This window comes from Artemia franciscana, chromosome 17 (genome assembly GCF_032884065.1).
Source record: "Artemia franciscana chromosome 17, ASM3288406v1, whole genome shotgun sequence".
In the NCBI taxonomy this organism is placed as follows: Eukaryota; Metazoa; Arthropoda; class Branchiopoda; order Anostraca; family Artemiidae; genus Artemia; species Artemia franciscana.
In genome coordinates this window covers 38,487,356-38,504,304 of record NC_088879.1, presented here as the reverse complement: position 1 = coordinate 38,504,304, position 16,949 = coordinate 38,487,356, and the positions used below count along the sequence as shown (strand labels likewise).

General features: G+C 33.7%; 1 protein-coding gene across 1 annotated transcript in view; it reads left to right on the top strand.

The window, feature by feature from the left end:
- Positions 1–16,949, top strand: part of LOC136037578 (KICSTOR complex protein SZT2-like) — an 89,341-nt gene that overhangs the window by 20,974 nt on the left and 51,418 nt on the right. Inside the window, exons 5-8 of the mRNA XM_065720299.1 lie at positions 2,199–2,402; positions 3,353–3,451; positions 7,925–7,992; positions 10,142–10,264. Of these exons, the coding sequence (XP_065576371.1) occupies positions 2,199–2,402; positions 3,353–3,451; positions 7,925–7,992; positions 10,142–10,264 (494 nt within the window). The remainder of the gene's footprint in view (positions 1–2,198; positions 2,403–3,352; positions 3,452–7,924; positions 7,993–10,141; positions 10,265–16,949) is intronic.

The following is a 16,949-nucleotide window of genomic DNA, read 5'->3' as shown; positions in this document are numbered from 1 at the left end:
AGGGTTTTATTTATTTTTATGCCGACTGTTCGACTGTTTCTTTGTGTAAGAAAGTATACAAAATAGGATATTAGCAAAGGTGGGAACTACGATCGAGTCATACAATGAAAACAAAAATGGAAAAATTCAGTTTGACAGATTTGACTTGTCCTCCAAGGTTTGAGCTGAACAGTGATTACTTTAATGGGGTTTAGTTGAGGAGGCTAAGTTAAATGGTAAATAGGGTTGAAATGCAACATGGTACAGCTGAATTGGATTTAGTCCAGTAGGGTCTAATTAGAATGGAACAACTTTGTTAATTACAACCTTGTTAAATTGCAACCTTGTTACAAACCTAATTACAACCTTGTTGCAACCTAATTACAACCTTGTTGATTTATGACAGAATTATTTCGAATCCGAAATACATTGAAAATTGGAAGGAAGGAAATCATACCAAAGAAGAAAAAAAAAGATTTATGTGGTATACATTTTTGCGTTCTGATGCATTACGTCTACGGAGACGTTGGCTTTATTTTTTCTTATATATTTACTTTCCCAATGTAACAGCTCTAGCAAGTAATGGTCCCATCCGTACCCTGTACATATTGAGGCAATATAATGCTATTTAAGATACTTTATACATGATACTTTATACTTTGTACTTACTTTATACTTTATGATATTTATTTATACTTATTTATATTTTTTATGATATTACGTATTATATATTCCCGTTCGTACTACTGCTACTAGTACTAATAACTACTGCAGCACCAATCCACCTGAGGTCAACACTGCTATGCCTGCTCCCCCATCCCTATTTATTCCAAGTCCCCTCTTATTGGTATTTTTAGCCACTTATTAGTATAGAGCCGACCCATCTTAGAAGGGTAAGAGGTAAATTTAAACTTTTCAAACCATTTATTGTCCAAGTACTGAGTTTTGAACTTCAGAATTTTTTCATAGAAACTTTTCAACGTTAATATTTTTTTTTCTCTATGGATTTTTTCAAATTTTTTTTTCATTTTTTTTTAATTCATCGTCTCTGATTGCTCATGATGTCATTCTCCGTGAACGTTTATTTGATTGTTTTGTTATTGTGTTAATTATTTTGTCATTCTGTTTTGTATGGTGGGTCGTGGACTTGGGTATTGGATCTTCAACTAGTTTTATTTATGTTGTAAATATTGATAGGGTCACCGAAATCACGAGCTCTGCTTCTCCGTGGTGACCCATTGTATTTTATTTGCTATACGTACTATATTAATAAATTAAATTGAATTGAATTGACAAATGTAGCTTTTAAAATGTGTCCTCTCCTTTTTAGATTGTATTTACCGTTTTTTTTTTAAATAATACATGATTTAAAATTTAATTAAAAATAATTTTATTAAATTAAACTTCTTTAAAGAATCGGTAGTTAATAATTGAATTGCAATTAGTTCTTTCATTGAAAGACCATTTCAAGCCAACTTCGATCAAGTGTGACTGACATCAATGTTAATGTCTTTTGTGGTTTCAACTATACTACACTTTACATCTTCTAGAAAATTAAATATGCTCAATCAGTATTATCATTGGTGCACAATTCAATCCTGTCCAAAACGCCTGGAATTGTTTGATCTAGATCAAAACCCTATTGATATTAACATTGTTTTAACTCTAGATATTAACTTATATAACTCTACATATAACTCTAGATTAGATATTACCTCTATAGATCGAAACGCTATGAAAAGGCTCCCCGTGCAATTTTTGGTGGGTTTTTTTTTTGCTCCCCTATGGTTTAAATAAATCAACAAACAACAACAATTTTGTTGCCATTCCATAGTTAAGGTTCAGCTCTATTCATCCACCGAATTACATTTTTGAATGGTTTTCTAGATTAAAAATACATTGAATATGAATTAAAAAGTGCTGACAAAGGGCAATTTTCTTGTTTTTTAAGCAAGTTTAGATCCTTCTCCAGGGGAAATTTTTTGGTATTTCATGTTATGGCTTGGTGAATAGAAATCTGAGATTATCGAATCCAATGATATAATCGTTCGTTTGGTGCATGTTATAACTGTAGCCTTGTGGCAAAATCGCTTGTTTCAGAGGGAACATATATCTTAAACTATTGGTAGAAGCTTTGGCTAGTTCCAGAGTGCTTATGGGTTTGACTCCCACCAGCAGCGATTTTTTATAGCAGTTTTTCATTGATCTTTTATCTCCAGGCTCTGGTGCTCTAATTGAATTTCGACTCTGGGAAAGGGGAACTAGAAATGAAGATAGACTCGTACAGCTCTTTACTAGCTGTATACAGCATGCCCTTTGGGATCTGTTCATGGAGAACAATATGCTTGTGCACCCTTTATGCAATCAGTCAGAGAACCAATTCCCTGCTGTTGCTGTATCAGAGACAGAAACTCCTGTTCAAGGCAAGTTGAGCTATATACTTTATTTATTTGGTGGTGGTTGTAACCATTTTGTTTTAACTTGGTATAAAACTGAGAAGTAAGTATCGTTGGTCCTTAAACAAAAGCTGCTGTATCAAAAATTCAAGAAAATTTTTATTTAAATTTTTCTCTCTCTCTGTGCTTATAGAATAGAAATATTGTATGATAAATTGATTTAACCCTGTTGTTGCTGCATCAGAGTTAGAAACCCCTGTTCATGGCTGCTTGAAATAACGAAGTTAACTCTTGGCTAAATTTTTTATTATATGTTTTCTTCTTAAAGAGCTGAAATATTGCAAACATAATCTATTTATCTCTCTTGTTGCTAGATTTTTCCTGTTCTTGCTGTAACCATTACTCAAAAACTCCAAAATATTCAATCCATTTGCGGCGGGTACTATTTTTGTAAGCCCAAAGATCGTTTTTTTTAAGTCTAAAAGATTGTTTTCTACAGTTTTTCTGGACTGGCTGGGCTTACAGGACTTCATTCTGAATTTTGCCGAACCAGGGGCAAGAGCATTTGGTTAATAAGGATTAGTAGTGATTTAGGATAATAAGAATTAAGGACGAATGAAGGATAAATAAGAATTTTCTGATTGAAAGCCTGATAATTTTAACATGGCATTAAAGATAGTAATAAATTAAACGCAGTTGATATTTAGGATAAAAGGATAAATATCCTCCAGAGCGATTGATCACGCATAGGGCTTCGACAACTGTCGAGGTTTCAGTTGCCAGGAACAGTTTTACAGGAATGTACTGAAAGTGAAAAATGAAACTAAGGAAACGGTAAATGAGAACCCGCTTCCTTTTTTCTTTTTTTTCTCTTTTTTTTTTACCGTCAAAAACTATGTTTTATAACGGGTAAAGAAACGGTTTTATAAAGTGGTAGCTTGTTCTTTCCTTTTTTTTTTTACTTACCGTACTTACAGGACTACAACATGACTTCGCTGATCCAAGAGCAAGATCTGTCTCGTTTGGTGGCCCGATGACATATGTATCCCATGCAGCTGAGCAAAGTGGTAGCCAAGGTAAAGTACTTCTTTTTAAAACGTTTGAAAATGTTTTGTTTATATATTTAACTTCACCTCTGAAACATTTCTAATTTTCAGAACTTTGTGGATGCACCCCCTCCCTCCACACCTCCTTCCCTTTTCAGTCTATATTTGAATTTCTTTTTTCATTAAACTAGCCGAATAAACAATAGAGACCTATCAGAATTGGGTGTTTGAATTTCTTTTTTCGTGTAATTAGCCGAATAAATATTAGCGACCTACCAGAAATGGTTTCAGCCAGTTAATCAGTTAATTGTCCTAGTCAAAACTCTTGTAAAAAAAATCATAAGAAAACAAAGAGTATTACAAGTTTAATATATTTCAATATTTCCCTTTAAGTAGCATGTTTTCCGGACTTGTTTTGCAATGATTTTTATTTCTTTGAATTGGATGCCGTATATCATATTGGTTGTTCTATTTTCTTCTGTATTAACTGTTATGCTAACCAAAACTAGTGTCATGTCATATTATATACGTTGTTACCAAATTACGGTTATAACTTTAAAATGCTATATTACCCAATTACTTAAAAAAAAGAAGAAGAAACCATTTTATTTCTTTATGGTTAGTAAACAATTTGCAAAAATGGTTGTAAGGGTGATTGCCGCTTGTATTTTTCCAAGGACTGCTTGTATGGTCTGGTATATTTCACTCCAGGCAATAATTATGAGCCCCCTTTCATTTCTCAAAGATCCTTTTTGTCCTCTGCAAGATTGTGGCTAGGCGTACTTATGGAAAAGAACATTTTTTTCTGTTTTTAGATGGCAGAAAAAGAGGGGTGTTCAATTTCACTCAAAATTTCTTTTCTTTCATTTAGATTATATAGAAGTTAATCTAAAAAATATTGTTACTACTAACGACTCACTGTAGCATCATGCCTATTAAGGCAACACCGCTCTGCTCGCTCCTCTTACACTCCAACCTAAGAAGCTTCCATATTTATCATGAACCTTACTTGCCTGTTACCCCATCCTTCTTACCTATTATTAAATAAAAAAAAACAAGTTTTTTCAACTGAAAGTAAGGAGTGACATCAAAACTTAAAACGCACAGAAATTACTTCGTATATGAAAGAGGCTGCTTCCTCATCAACGCCCCGCTCTTTACGCTAAAGTTTGACTCTTTCTCTCAATTCTTCTTTCTAAAACAGTAAAAATCTTTAGCGTAAAGAGCGGGGCGTTGATGAGGAAGCAGCCTCTTTCATATACGAAGTAATTTCTGTGCGTTTTAAGTTTTGAAGTCACTCCTTACTTTCAGTTGAAAAAACTTGTTTTTTTTTTATTTAATATCTGAACGTTTTTGAATCAATGCATGTTTTGATTTTGGCTCTCCGCAGACGAATAATCAAAACGAAATTTGCATATTTTTTTTTTTGGCTCAATGGCTTTCTCATAATTTTGATCGAATGATTTTGAGAAAAAAAGAGCGGGGGACGAAGCCTAGTTGCCCAAAGATTTTTTGGTTAATTAAAAAGGCAACTAGAACTTTTAATTTTTTACGAATCTTTTTATTGGTAAAAGATTTACGTAACTTATAAATTAGCTTACGTAAAGAACTTTTGTATTCTCATGTTTTTATTACATATATGAGGGGATTCGCCCCATCGTCAGTACCTCGCTCTTTACACTAAAGCTTAAATTTTATCCCAATTCATTAAGAATGACCCCCTGAATCACAAAAGCCGTAGAATAAGTAGTTGAAATTACCGAAAATACTTTAGCGTAAAGAGCGAGGTATTAGAAGGAGGTGAGCCCCTCATATGGGTAATAATTTCTGTTTGTTTTAAGTTTTATTGCTGTTCCTTACTTCCAGCTGAAAAAGCTTTTTCACTTTTATTTTTTAATTGTTTTTTTTTAAATAATGCTAGTAAATCCTGCTCTCCCTTCATGGAAATTTTCTTCTCCCATTACAAATTCTCGAAGGAAAGTTCCCCCAGCATATCCCCCTCTTCTCAACCCCTCCCCCAAACAAAAAAAATCCTCCTGAAAACGCCTGTATACTTCCCAATAACCATTACTATATGTAAGCACAGGTCAAAGTTTGTAACTTGTTGCCCCTCCCACGGGGACTGTGGGGGAGTAAGTCGTCCCCAAAGACATAGTTATAAGGTTTTTCGACTACGCTGAATAAAATGGCTATCTCAGAATTTTGATCCGTTGACTTTGGGAAAATAATTAGCGTGGGAGGGGGCCTAGGTGCCCTCCAATTTTTTTGGTCACTTAAAAAGGTCACTAGAACTTTTCATTTCCGTTAAAATGAGCCCATTTGCAACATTCTAGGACCACTGGGTCGATACGATCACCCCCGGAAAAAAAAAAAAAAAAAAAAAAAAAAAACAAATAAACACGCATCCGTGATTTGCCTTCTGGCAAAAAATGCAAAATTCCACATTTTTGTAGATAGGAGCTCGAAACTTCTACAGTAGGGTTCTCTGATACGCTCAATCTGATGGTGTGATTTTCGTTTAGATTCTATGACTTTTAGGGGGCGTTTCCCCCTATTTTCTAAAATAACGCAAATTTTCTCAGGCTCGTAACTTTTGATGGGTAAGACTAAACTTGATGAAACTTATATATTTAAAACCAGCATTAAAATGCGATTCTTTTGATGTAGCTATTGGTATCAAAATTCCATTTTTAGAGTTTTGGTTACTATTGAGCCGGGTCGCTCCTTACTACAGTTCGTTACCACGAACTGTTTGATATGACCATTTTTCAAATTTCTCTGGGCGGTGATTTTTTGAAACCCCTAACAAGTCTAGTTAAAAAAAAATTAAAATTACTCAGTCAAATATAATAAAATAGTTATTTTTTAACGTTATAACGTTAAATTTCGGAACTTATATATTTTTTGAATCGTTGAAATTGTTTTGACCTCTAGAAAAGCAACTTTTGCCGCTAGTGTAGGCTTAGGGTTAATAACTTCTTATCAAGTCGACACATAACGCTTATGCCAACATGGAACCGGAAATCTAAGAATCCGTAGGACCTCTAATTGAAGGGAGGCAATTGCCCCTCTTGGCAGCACTTTGCAGTACTTGGCAGTACCTGTGCAATACTTGACCCCTCTAATACTGGCTTTTCTGCTTTTTCTGATGCTTCAACAAGAGTTGACGTCCTGTGCAAGCAATCGCAATTCTTTTACCTCTGACTCATTCTATATTTATGCCTACAAATACTATACTACAATGGAGGGTTAACCTATAAAAAAAAAACATTTTTTTTTTTAATGTTTGATTAGGAAGGGGCATTCTGCACAAAAAAGAACCCAAAAACAAATAAGATGCAGAAGAATTATCCATTAATCAAGGTCCTATCCGATACTGTGTTGTTTACTAAGATAAGTTCCTCGTGGGGTTTCACTCCCCAATGTTAAACAGCAGTGTTGTTTGAAATCTCGGTTCTTGTCAAACTCATGCCATTGCGAGGCCACGCAAGTACCATTCTCTTTCCAGACAGTGGGAAGTGGACAGGAAAATTTCCAGTATTTCCAGGTAGTGGACAGAAAAGTGGACATTTGAGACAGAAAAGAGAATCCAGGCCATCTCACAACACTAGAACAGCTCCAATCTTTTATATTCAAACAATCCTCGTCAAAAAATTTTCTTGGGAGCGCTTATACAATTCTCGATATTTTATATAGTGTAAGATTACCACCTTATATAGTTGCTTTCATCTAACGAAAGAATGTAGAGAAACATTAGAAATATCAGTCTTAACAATAATTATGGGCCCCTCCCATCGTTAAATCACCCTGTGTTATCCTTTGTAAGATTGTGGCTTGGCTCAATTATTGTTAGGACCACTCTTTTATTTATTTTTTTAGTAGAGAGAAAAAAAGGAGTGTTAAATTTGCCGTACAATATCTTCAGTTTTTTTTTATAAAATAAGGTACTTATGACTTTTTTTTACACCAAACAGTTATATTAGAACATTTCTTTATGTATTTATAATATGTGAGGATAAGTAAGCTTATTCCCGAATTAAATTCCTTCACTGATTCAAATATTGAATTCCTCTAATTAATTAACAGAAATAAACCTAAAAAAAAATATATAAACTGGACCTGATAATTAGTGCTATATTTCGTTTGTACAAACCTGATTCCCGTGCATCTTAAGCGACCCTCTCCTCATTGGCTGCAAGCCAAAAATATTAGTGAACAAAAGAGTCGGAATGCATTGATTCCATATATTGAAGAAGATGTGTGAACAACAAGTAACACCAACTACAAATAACAATATTCCCGAAAAAAGAAAAAGAAAAGCAGCACAAAATAAGATTAATTTCAACATTCAAAATTTCTGATTTTAAGCTTAAATTATCGATGAATTATTTTTTTTTGTCTTTTTTATGTGATGTATTATCCTTATTATCTTCATCTTGAAATATATCCCCTTCTTTTTCTTCACTGTCTATTCTTTTCTCTGCACTGTCTCTTCTTTTCTAGCAAATGTAGTAAAATCAAGACATACTAGCGGACTCACTGATGTAACCACAGTCGTAGCCCAGTCTCAGGTTTGGCTGATTATTTATATTTTTTTTTATTATTAAATCTGAAGCAAGTATTATTCGCATAATGAAACAAAATCAGTGACCTTATCTATACTATAAAGCATTTTGCTTGTCTGTTCATTTTTTATGTGTTAATAAGGTGAATGGATCGCCTGGGCTGAAATTTGGCCCGTGTAACCCTTGCAAAAGAATATTAAAATGGCGCTGGTGGGTTTATTTGCGAGAAGGGTTTTGAAAAATATTATTATTTACTTGGTAATTATTACCTAGTAGTGATCACGTCTTTATTACAATGAGAAAAGTCTTTGTTTTGATTTTAAATGGAAATGCGCTTTGGAATTTCCAAACTTTGCGAAATGTTTCCAAAACATTTCCAGAATGGCGGAATTTCCAACATGTTTGGAATTTCCAAACATTTTGCGGCTGGAAATACGGGACATGGCAGGAAAAGGTATCGAGAGGGCTGAAGAGATTTTTTGGAGAAGGGGGGGGGATTGATGGCCATAAAGTCATGTCAGAAAGCAGGAATAAATTAGGAGTATGATAAAATTCATTACCGAATCTCATACGACTTCCCAGATAATTATTCGATGAAGGGCCTTTTGGCCCTGCAGCACTGAGCCACCTAAGGCAACACAGCTCCACACGGTCCTCTTCCACCCCAAGTTTAGAAGCTACATTATTTGTCATGAGCCCTACTAACTGCCTTTCTACTCCGTCCTTCTCATCTGTTTAAATAAATTTTATGCTACCATATATAATATAAAACGTGCTATAATTCTGTCCATATATATTTATGTGTATTTTTGAAAAACTACCTACATAGGTCACCATTTTGGGAAAAATTTGTTACAAAAATAAACCAATAAATGAAAGTGGACTTTCTAACGTGGAGGTTTAATTCCACTTGCTCTAGGTCTATTTGAAAATAAAATATTAAATTTAATATTCGAGTTTAAATGTTGAATTTAAATTTAAGTCTCATTTTTAAAGACATGAGGGCTTCGAATTTGCTGTTATTTCTGTGACCTCTGTGACTTATATTCTCATCCAAAAATTATTTATGAATTTATCTCTAATTGTCTGTTTACAATCTTCTTGCAATAATAATTTAATTATCATTCTTTCTAGGTTCAATTTCTTTAATCTTTGACCTCTTCTTACAAATATTAAGGCATCAAAGAGAGTGTTAATGGAAAAAAATAGAATTATTTAAGTGGGAGCTTGTACAGCCATGTATGCCGTAAAAAAGTTAAGTAAAATCAGGAATTTCATTTTTAACGGAAGGAGCCTTCATTTTCAGTTATGCAGCTTTTGGTAGTAGCAGGTGCCACATTAGGAAAAAAATAAGTATGGAAAAAATCGACAAACCAATCCAAAATATATGGTATCAAATAGCATAAGAAGGTAAAACTTTTTTTGAAGGTTTATTTGTCTTTGGTAGTCAAGAGATCCTTAATGTTTGAATTATCACAGAAAAAAGGTGTTTTCAAATTTTACTGATTAATTTTACCTATTTATTTTCATGGTTCAACACGTCAACACTTGACGAAAAAGGGATACTACCCTAAAAACTTCATAAGTGCGAAACAACCAAAAGTAAAATCAAAGGAAATTGTTATTTTCTGGTATGAATAGGCCTATGGTAGATCCAAGAGGTCGATTTTTTTAATTTTACTTTCACATACTTGATGCTTTAAGTAATGACTTATTTAGGGCTTTTAAATAACCTTTTTTTAGATTAGAAAAAACCTAACTCCTCTCCATTCTAAACTTGGAATGACCTCTCTTTCAAATTTCTGTCCTTATTACTTTTTGTCAACTTCAGGGTAATGAGTGTTTCTAATTGAAACTTCGAAATTGAAGTATTCAAACATCTTGATAAAAAAAAGAAAAAAATTAAGAAACCCAGGATACATTACACTAATGAAAAATACCCAATCTATATCTAGAGCCCCCTCTAGAATTTGTCGGTGTTTGTTTCTGTTTCTCTTGCGTAGATGTTATTCTTAAACACATTTTGAAAATATCGAAAGTGACACTCGAGCGTATTTTGTATTATCATTGTGGTGTTCTTTATTTTAGACACAAGTTGAGGTATTATCTATTTAAGCATACCTTGTGTTAAATTAATCAAATATAATGGACATAGGTACGATTCCGTGTTTTCTCACATTCAGTACCAGATCTGAAGCAAAAGACACCTAGGCGCCTTTTCAAGACATCATCGGCTGAGAGCTCCTCAAAGAGTGCAGCTAATCTGCTGAGAAATAAGGTTTATTAGTGTTACTTATTTTGCACGGGCTCTGCTTTCTCTTCACTTCCTGCTCTTGCTAAAATATGCCGGTAAATGTTTACTTTCGTTTCAGGTGTTCTAAAGTGCGTATTACAGCATATAGCAAGATTCTGACGATCGCATATTGTTTCTTGTCATTACTAGAGAAGCATTTCCATTTCTGGTTGACCCTCCTCCTCCATGGGAAAACTAAAAATGGGTGGGCTTGCTTACAGGTAATATTACCTATAGAGCAACGCGTATTAGTCCATCAGCGAGTTTTTTTTTTTTTTTTTTTTTTTTTTTTTTTTTTTTTTTTTTTTTTTTTTTTTTTTTTTTTTTTTTGGTTTGATTACTCTTTGTTGAATAAATATAGTATACAGACCTCTCCCCTCTGCCCTCGGGGCTCATGGAATAATACGCTTCGCTCCATAGGTAATGTTATCTGTAAGCAAGCCCACTTTACGCATTTTTAGTCTCGGTGGAGGGGAATTTTAGAAAGCTAAAAAAAATTGATGTGCTTCTCTAATAATGACAAAGAGACAATATACGATCAAAATCTTGCCATATGCAGTCATACGCACTTTAGAGCACTTGGAACGAAAGTAAACTTTTACAAAATATGCATTTGTTTGCTCGAGGTATATGTGCAGCTCACTTTTAATTTATTTTTATGTTTTTGTTATTTTTGTTCCATCCTGGATGTAAGTGGCTCTACTGGCTTCTACAATCACCATACGACACTTTGGAGGTTTGGTTGTGTCTCCACTTTTAAATTCAGAACAAATAATTAGACGTTTTTTATGTTACTGCAGTCATATACGCATGATATGATCCTAAGGCAAAATATATTATACCTACAACACTCAAGCCTTTAAGCAAAACCTGGTTTTTATAAGGTATGAAGTTCAAATTTGCGATCTGGATGTTAAAATGAAAATTTGCAATTTGCCAAAGACTGAAAAAGAGGCAATTAGACTTTTCACGGTAACAGCGTTGCCCAAAACAAAACAGTGCATCAATGAGCCCTACATCACTTTATACTTTTTCGATAAAATGCCTCGTTGGAAGTGTACAAGTAAGGAATGTCTGAAACAAGCCGTTTGCGTGGCAATAAGTGGTTTGTTCGCGATAGAATGTATTCTATAAGCTTCTTCCGTAGTTTCCATATTTCTTTTAGTATTATATTTTCATAATATTTTTTGATATTTTATTAGAATTGAGCGTCAGAGAAACCGGTTCTACTTAAATGAAGCATTTGAGCGTTGGTGGTACAATACTTAAGTACCTTTTCCTCCTTTAGTTATCTCCTATTATTTCTTAATTTTCCATGATAATAATTATTATTATAATTATAATTAACGGAATTGTAATTATTATTCCTCACGGAAATAATGAATTCCTATGATATGCCCATACTGCTAAGCATTATCTTCTTACATATTTCTTTTCTTTGTTTTTTTTTGTGGGTGTGGGGGGGGGGGTCTTTCACATACTTTAGTGTGGTTTTCACTTGATTTACTAGCTTTGTTAAGCTAAAAAAAAAGTCACAAATAATGATACAAATATGTATTTAAATTACCTATCAAATTGTCAATTTTCGCGTACAATTAAGATTGGGGAAATACCGCGTTTTACTTGTATTAAATAAAAAATTCAATTTTTTTCTAGTGAAAGTAAGAACCAACATTAAAACTTAAAACGAACAGAAATTATTACGTCTATGAAGGGTGTTACCCCCTCCTCAACATCTCGCTCTTTACGCTAAAGTTTGTTAGTACTGTTAAAAAAGCGTTATATTGTTCTAATTAAACGGTCCTTGTGTTTCAGGAGTCATTATTACAGAATTGGTACAAAATTCAAACTTTAGCGTAAAGAGCAAGGTGTTGAGAAGGGGTCAACACCCTTCATTTGCGTAATAATTTCTGTTTATTTTAAGTTTTAATGTTGCTGTTACTCCTTACTTTCAGTTGAAAAAACCTAGTGTTTTTTTTTAAATTTCTGATCGTTTTTAAATAATGCTAGGAAAACTGGCCCTACCTCCGCGGAGGAATCCCCTCCCACACGGAAATATCCTCTAGACAATTCAATCCCGGTGGAAATTTACCCCGGACAATTACTCTTAACAACTCCAAGCGTAATAATTGAGACGGAAAAGAGAAAGCAAGACATTTAAAAAGAATTTTGTTTAAGAATTCTGGCAAATTCCTGCAGTGTATAATTTCCCCTGACAAGTTCACTCCCTGGAAACTTGCAGGCTAGAGTTTGTCCCCCCTCACGCAAAAATATATGCAACATCCCAATAAAAAATACCGTGTGTAAAAAATGGGCAAATTTTATAACTGAAAGTTCTTTCCCCTGGGGCTGTGGGGGGTCATTTTATACCCAAAGGCATAGTTATTGGGCCTTTCAACTGATGCACAAAATAACTTTATCAAATTTGATCCCACGATTGTGGGAAAAAAGGAGCGGAAGAGGGGACCTTGTTGCCCTCCAATCCTTTTTGGTCACTTAGGAAGGGCACTATAACTTTCAGTTTCCGTTCAAATAAGCCCTATCGTGATATTATTTTACCACTGGGTCGGTGCGATCACCCCTGAGAAAAAAAAAAAAAAGAAATAAACGCGCATCCGGGATCTTTCTTATGGCAAAAAATACAAAAAATTCCATATTTTTGCAGATAGGAGCTAGAAACCTCTACAGTAGGGTTTTCTAATACACTGAATCTAATGGTGTGATTTTCATTAAGATTATATGAGTTCTAGGTGGCGTTTCTCGCTTTTTTTGAAAATCGGGCTAATTTCCTCAGGCTCGTAACTAAACTGAATGCAATATATATTTGAAATCAGCATTATATTATGATTCCTCTGATATATCTATCAATCAAAATCCGTTTTTTAGATTTTTGGTTTCTATTTGGGCGGGTCGCTCCTTACTTACAGTCCGGTACCACGAACTGTTTGGCTTAGAATAATTCTTGTAACACTAGTCTCTTTTGCAATCAAGCAGAATTGTGTAGTTTTTTTGTACAAAGTAATTGGAAATTGTATCTGTATTATCATTGAGGTGTCGTAGGAGGGGCTAACTTTGAACAAAATTAGTAACGAACGATCAGTGCTCTCTTTTCAATGTCAGAGGAAGTGCTGGACTGCACTAAGTTACTGGTCGATGCCATCTGAATTATTTGGTAATTCTTGCAGTCAGACGATATATTCTCCTGCAATTCCAGCCTCCCGACTCGCTCACGGCATGAAATTTGTGCTCAATCACCACGTTGGTCATATAATGGTGGCTTAGTTTGACTTTTCTTTGCCTTTTGATTTGTAGAAATCATATTTTATTTCTCCCAATAAAAAAGTACCTCCTTCAACTCCTGTTCAATGTTATCTGTCAAAGTCATTTGCTGCTCAAAGAAAAACAGCCCTAGTGGTAACTTGGAACACCATTTTAGGATTAGTATAGGATCATTGGTGCAGGAACACCATAAAATCACAATATGAAAGTCAGGAATCGGGTACAGTTGCCATTCATCTTGGATGACATAATCCCCCATCGGCAAAAGTAATTCCTAGTATATGTTACATTAAAGAATAATACCACAAAATAACCCTGATTTTCACAATTTTTTAGTTTGAAATTACTTCTTTCTACAGCATCTAAAAAACTGGGAAACTCACTTTTTTCGTTCGTTTTCTTTTTTTCTTTCTTCTCAATAATGCATAAAGCATTAGCCCATAAATCTCATTTTTTTTTATCTTTGTCTGATTATTTCTTACATTTTCTATAGTATTTGTTGTTAGAAATTACCAGCCTTTTCGAAATTTATCCTCCCCCTCTCCCTTTCTGGAACCCTCAGGCCCCTTCGAGCCCTGTGACATTTATGTATTACTAAGTATTGCCTTCTTGCATAGTTTTGTTCTATTTTCTTTACTCCAACTTTTTTCGGGGGGGGGGGGACTTTAAATTACTTAATCATTGTGAAATAATTCAAATTTTTTAATTAGTTATTGAAGTTAGTATGTATAATGCACACGTCCTACCTTCTTTTCATGTGCCGCTTTTGCTAAAATGTGCCTTTGCGTGGTGAGGATATGTAAAGAAAGGAGGTGTTTGTTCACTCAAGTTTTTCTTCGTTTATTTCTTCTGAATGCTGCACTAAATATAAACACTTAAAAATTGTAATTTCTTTTGTAAACATATTAATGTAGGCTTCCGTGGCTTATACATGTAAGTTGGAAGCCTAAATCAATGACAGTTTCTGAATAGAAGACCTTCGTCTACTTCAATCTTCGTCTACGATATTTTGAAGAATTTATGGTTAATTAATTCCTCCTTTTATTGCTAGTAATAAAATTGGAAGTATTTTGCACGCAGGCTACTTTCTCTTCACTTGCTTCTCTGATCTTATTGGTCCATGGCTTTACCTCCTTATGTATGCTTTCTCCTCGTAAACCTTATGTATGTAACTATAATTTTCTTTATATAGTTTATAACTATCCATAGCGCCCTGCCAATCGCTAATCTAAAAACAATTGCGTGATACTGTAAAATGAGTAATGATTTCTCCTTACTACTTTTACATTCAGTCAGTCATTTTTTTTTATCCTCACAGGAAAGCATACATTTTCGCTTTTTTACTCCTGAAGCCTAAGGACAGGCGAGTTTATCTCATCGATATGGTGTGTAGTATGGTAAGCATATCCTCCTTTGTCTCTCGGCTGGGGGAGTAAGGTGAACTTTCCAATTTTTTTATGGGGGGGGGGGTTATGTTTGGGGAGAGGAGCAAGCTTTCTTCTCCAGTCCTTACAAAAGAGTATATGACTTCTTTCTCTTCTTTTCTTCTTTTTTATGTTAGTTTTCTGACAGGTTCTTTGCCTTGTTATTTATTAACTACGTTCATGTACATTATTGAACCAGTTATTACTGGTTTGCTCCTCTTTTCAGCACCTGCATATCTCTATACCTTCAAGGTCATACCTTTAACACGTTCACTACCTTCTTTTCATTGATCATTATGTTTTCCAATGTTTATTTCATATAAGCAATTAAGCTATTCCGTTTTCTCTATAGGGACTATTCTTTTCATTTTTTTTTTCTTGCTCTCCTCTACTTGCTTCAATGGAAATGCACGTGAGTAGAATAGGAACGTGCGTACATAGGCTTAGCTATTTCTATCAAATATGTTTAAGCTTTGACTACAAGCTTACGGAAATGGTTAATATTTCTTTTTTGCTTTTTTTTTTTTTTATTAAACCGTCCAGGGGTAAACTTGAAGAAGTCTGTAAAATTAGATACTAACATTTTTCTATTTAAAATTCCATTTGAAACTCCTGTTCAAATTTTTTTTTTCAATTTTTTTTCCTGTTTGAATTTCTAGCAGTGGAAATTTAATCAGGAGTGAACGTTAAAAACAAAGCTATGCATTAAAAGGAATTGATTTCAGTTTGTTTATAAATAGGTTCAATTAAAGATAAGAAATTTATTATAGGTTTTGACCGTTCAGAAGCCAATTTGAACGAGTCCTTAAAATTGAAAATATGACAAATCTCAGTTTAAATAAATATTTTGTGCAAATTTATGTTCAATTTCTTTAGGATTTCTGTTTAAATCTCAAGTGGAGGATATTTAAACAGGAGTGATAATTAAAGAAAATATAAATTCAGTTAAAGAAAAGAGATACTTATTGTTTGCTTTGATTGTAATGAACGAACAGTTGAAAAATTTATATGGGTTTTCATAGGACATGACAATGCTCTTAAATGTGTTCACTGTGAATTTGGTCAAATAGGCCCCCTCCTAAGTATTATTTAACGTTGAATGGCGAAAAAGCTCATTTTCAATGTATATATCTGAAGTATTCTGTTTAGGCAAAAGAATATGTAATCTTCAAACAAGGTTAAACGTTTGATGGTTATGTTATGACTATTGATTGCTTGAATGAGTGGTAGGTGTGGTCTCAACTTGAACTTTTACATACGAGATTCGGTAATATAAAGTATGGCTTGGAATTAAGTAAGAAGGGAGAAAGTTTGTTTAAGAGATTTACTAGGCAAAAAAATTACTTTCCAAAATGCTTTTATCTTTAGATACCTCTTACAAGTTTTATTTTTCTTGCTAAACGAAAATTTAATAATGTTTAACCCTGAAAACTAGACAGCATTTACAAATATTCTTTTTGCTGTCACGGCTATAGAAAATTTTAAACTTTTATCCCTTCTCCTCACCATCTTTGAGGTAAGATCTTGGCTATGCCGCGAAATCTTGGTTTATTTCAGCTATTAAAATGCGCACAAGAAAAATCACAATAACTCTTTTTTTACTCTTAGGTTTTATCATACTGTTCTTTATAGGTTGAAAAACTTCAGTTGATAGGTTTTGGCTCACGTTCATTGCCATTTGCGATGATAAATGACAAACGGACAAATGACATTATGATGTCTTTCAGGCATTAAAATGCTCACAAGTATGCTCAAATTGTAATAAGCATTATACAAAGACATTATGATGACAAACGAAAAATTACAAATTGTAATGATAATGGTGAAGTCATCATAGTGTCTTTTAGGTAGAAAAGTGCTCAGAAGAAAAACTACAAAATTTATACTTTTTTTTTTTACATACATCATAACGTCTTTCAGGTATCATGAGAAAAACTTCAATAAAACATTTTAATTATTAAGTTGCA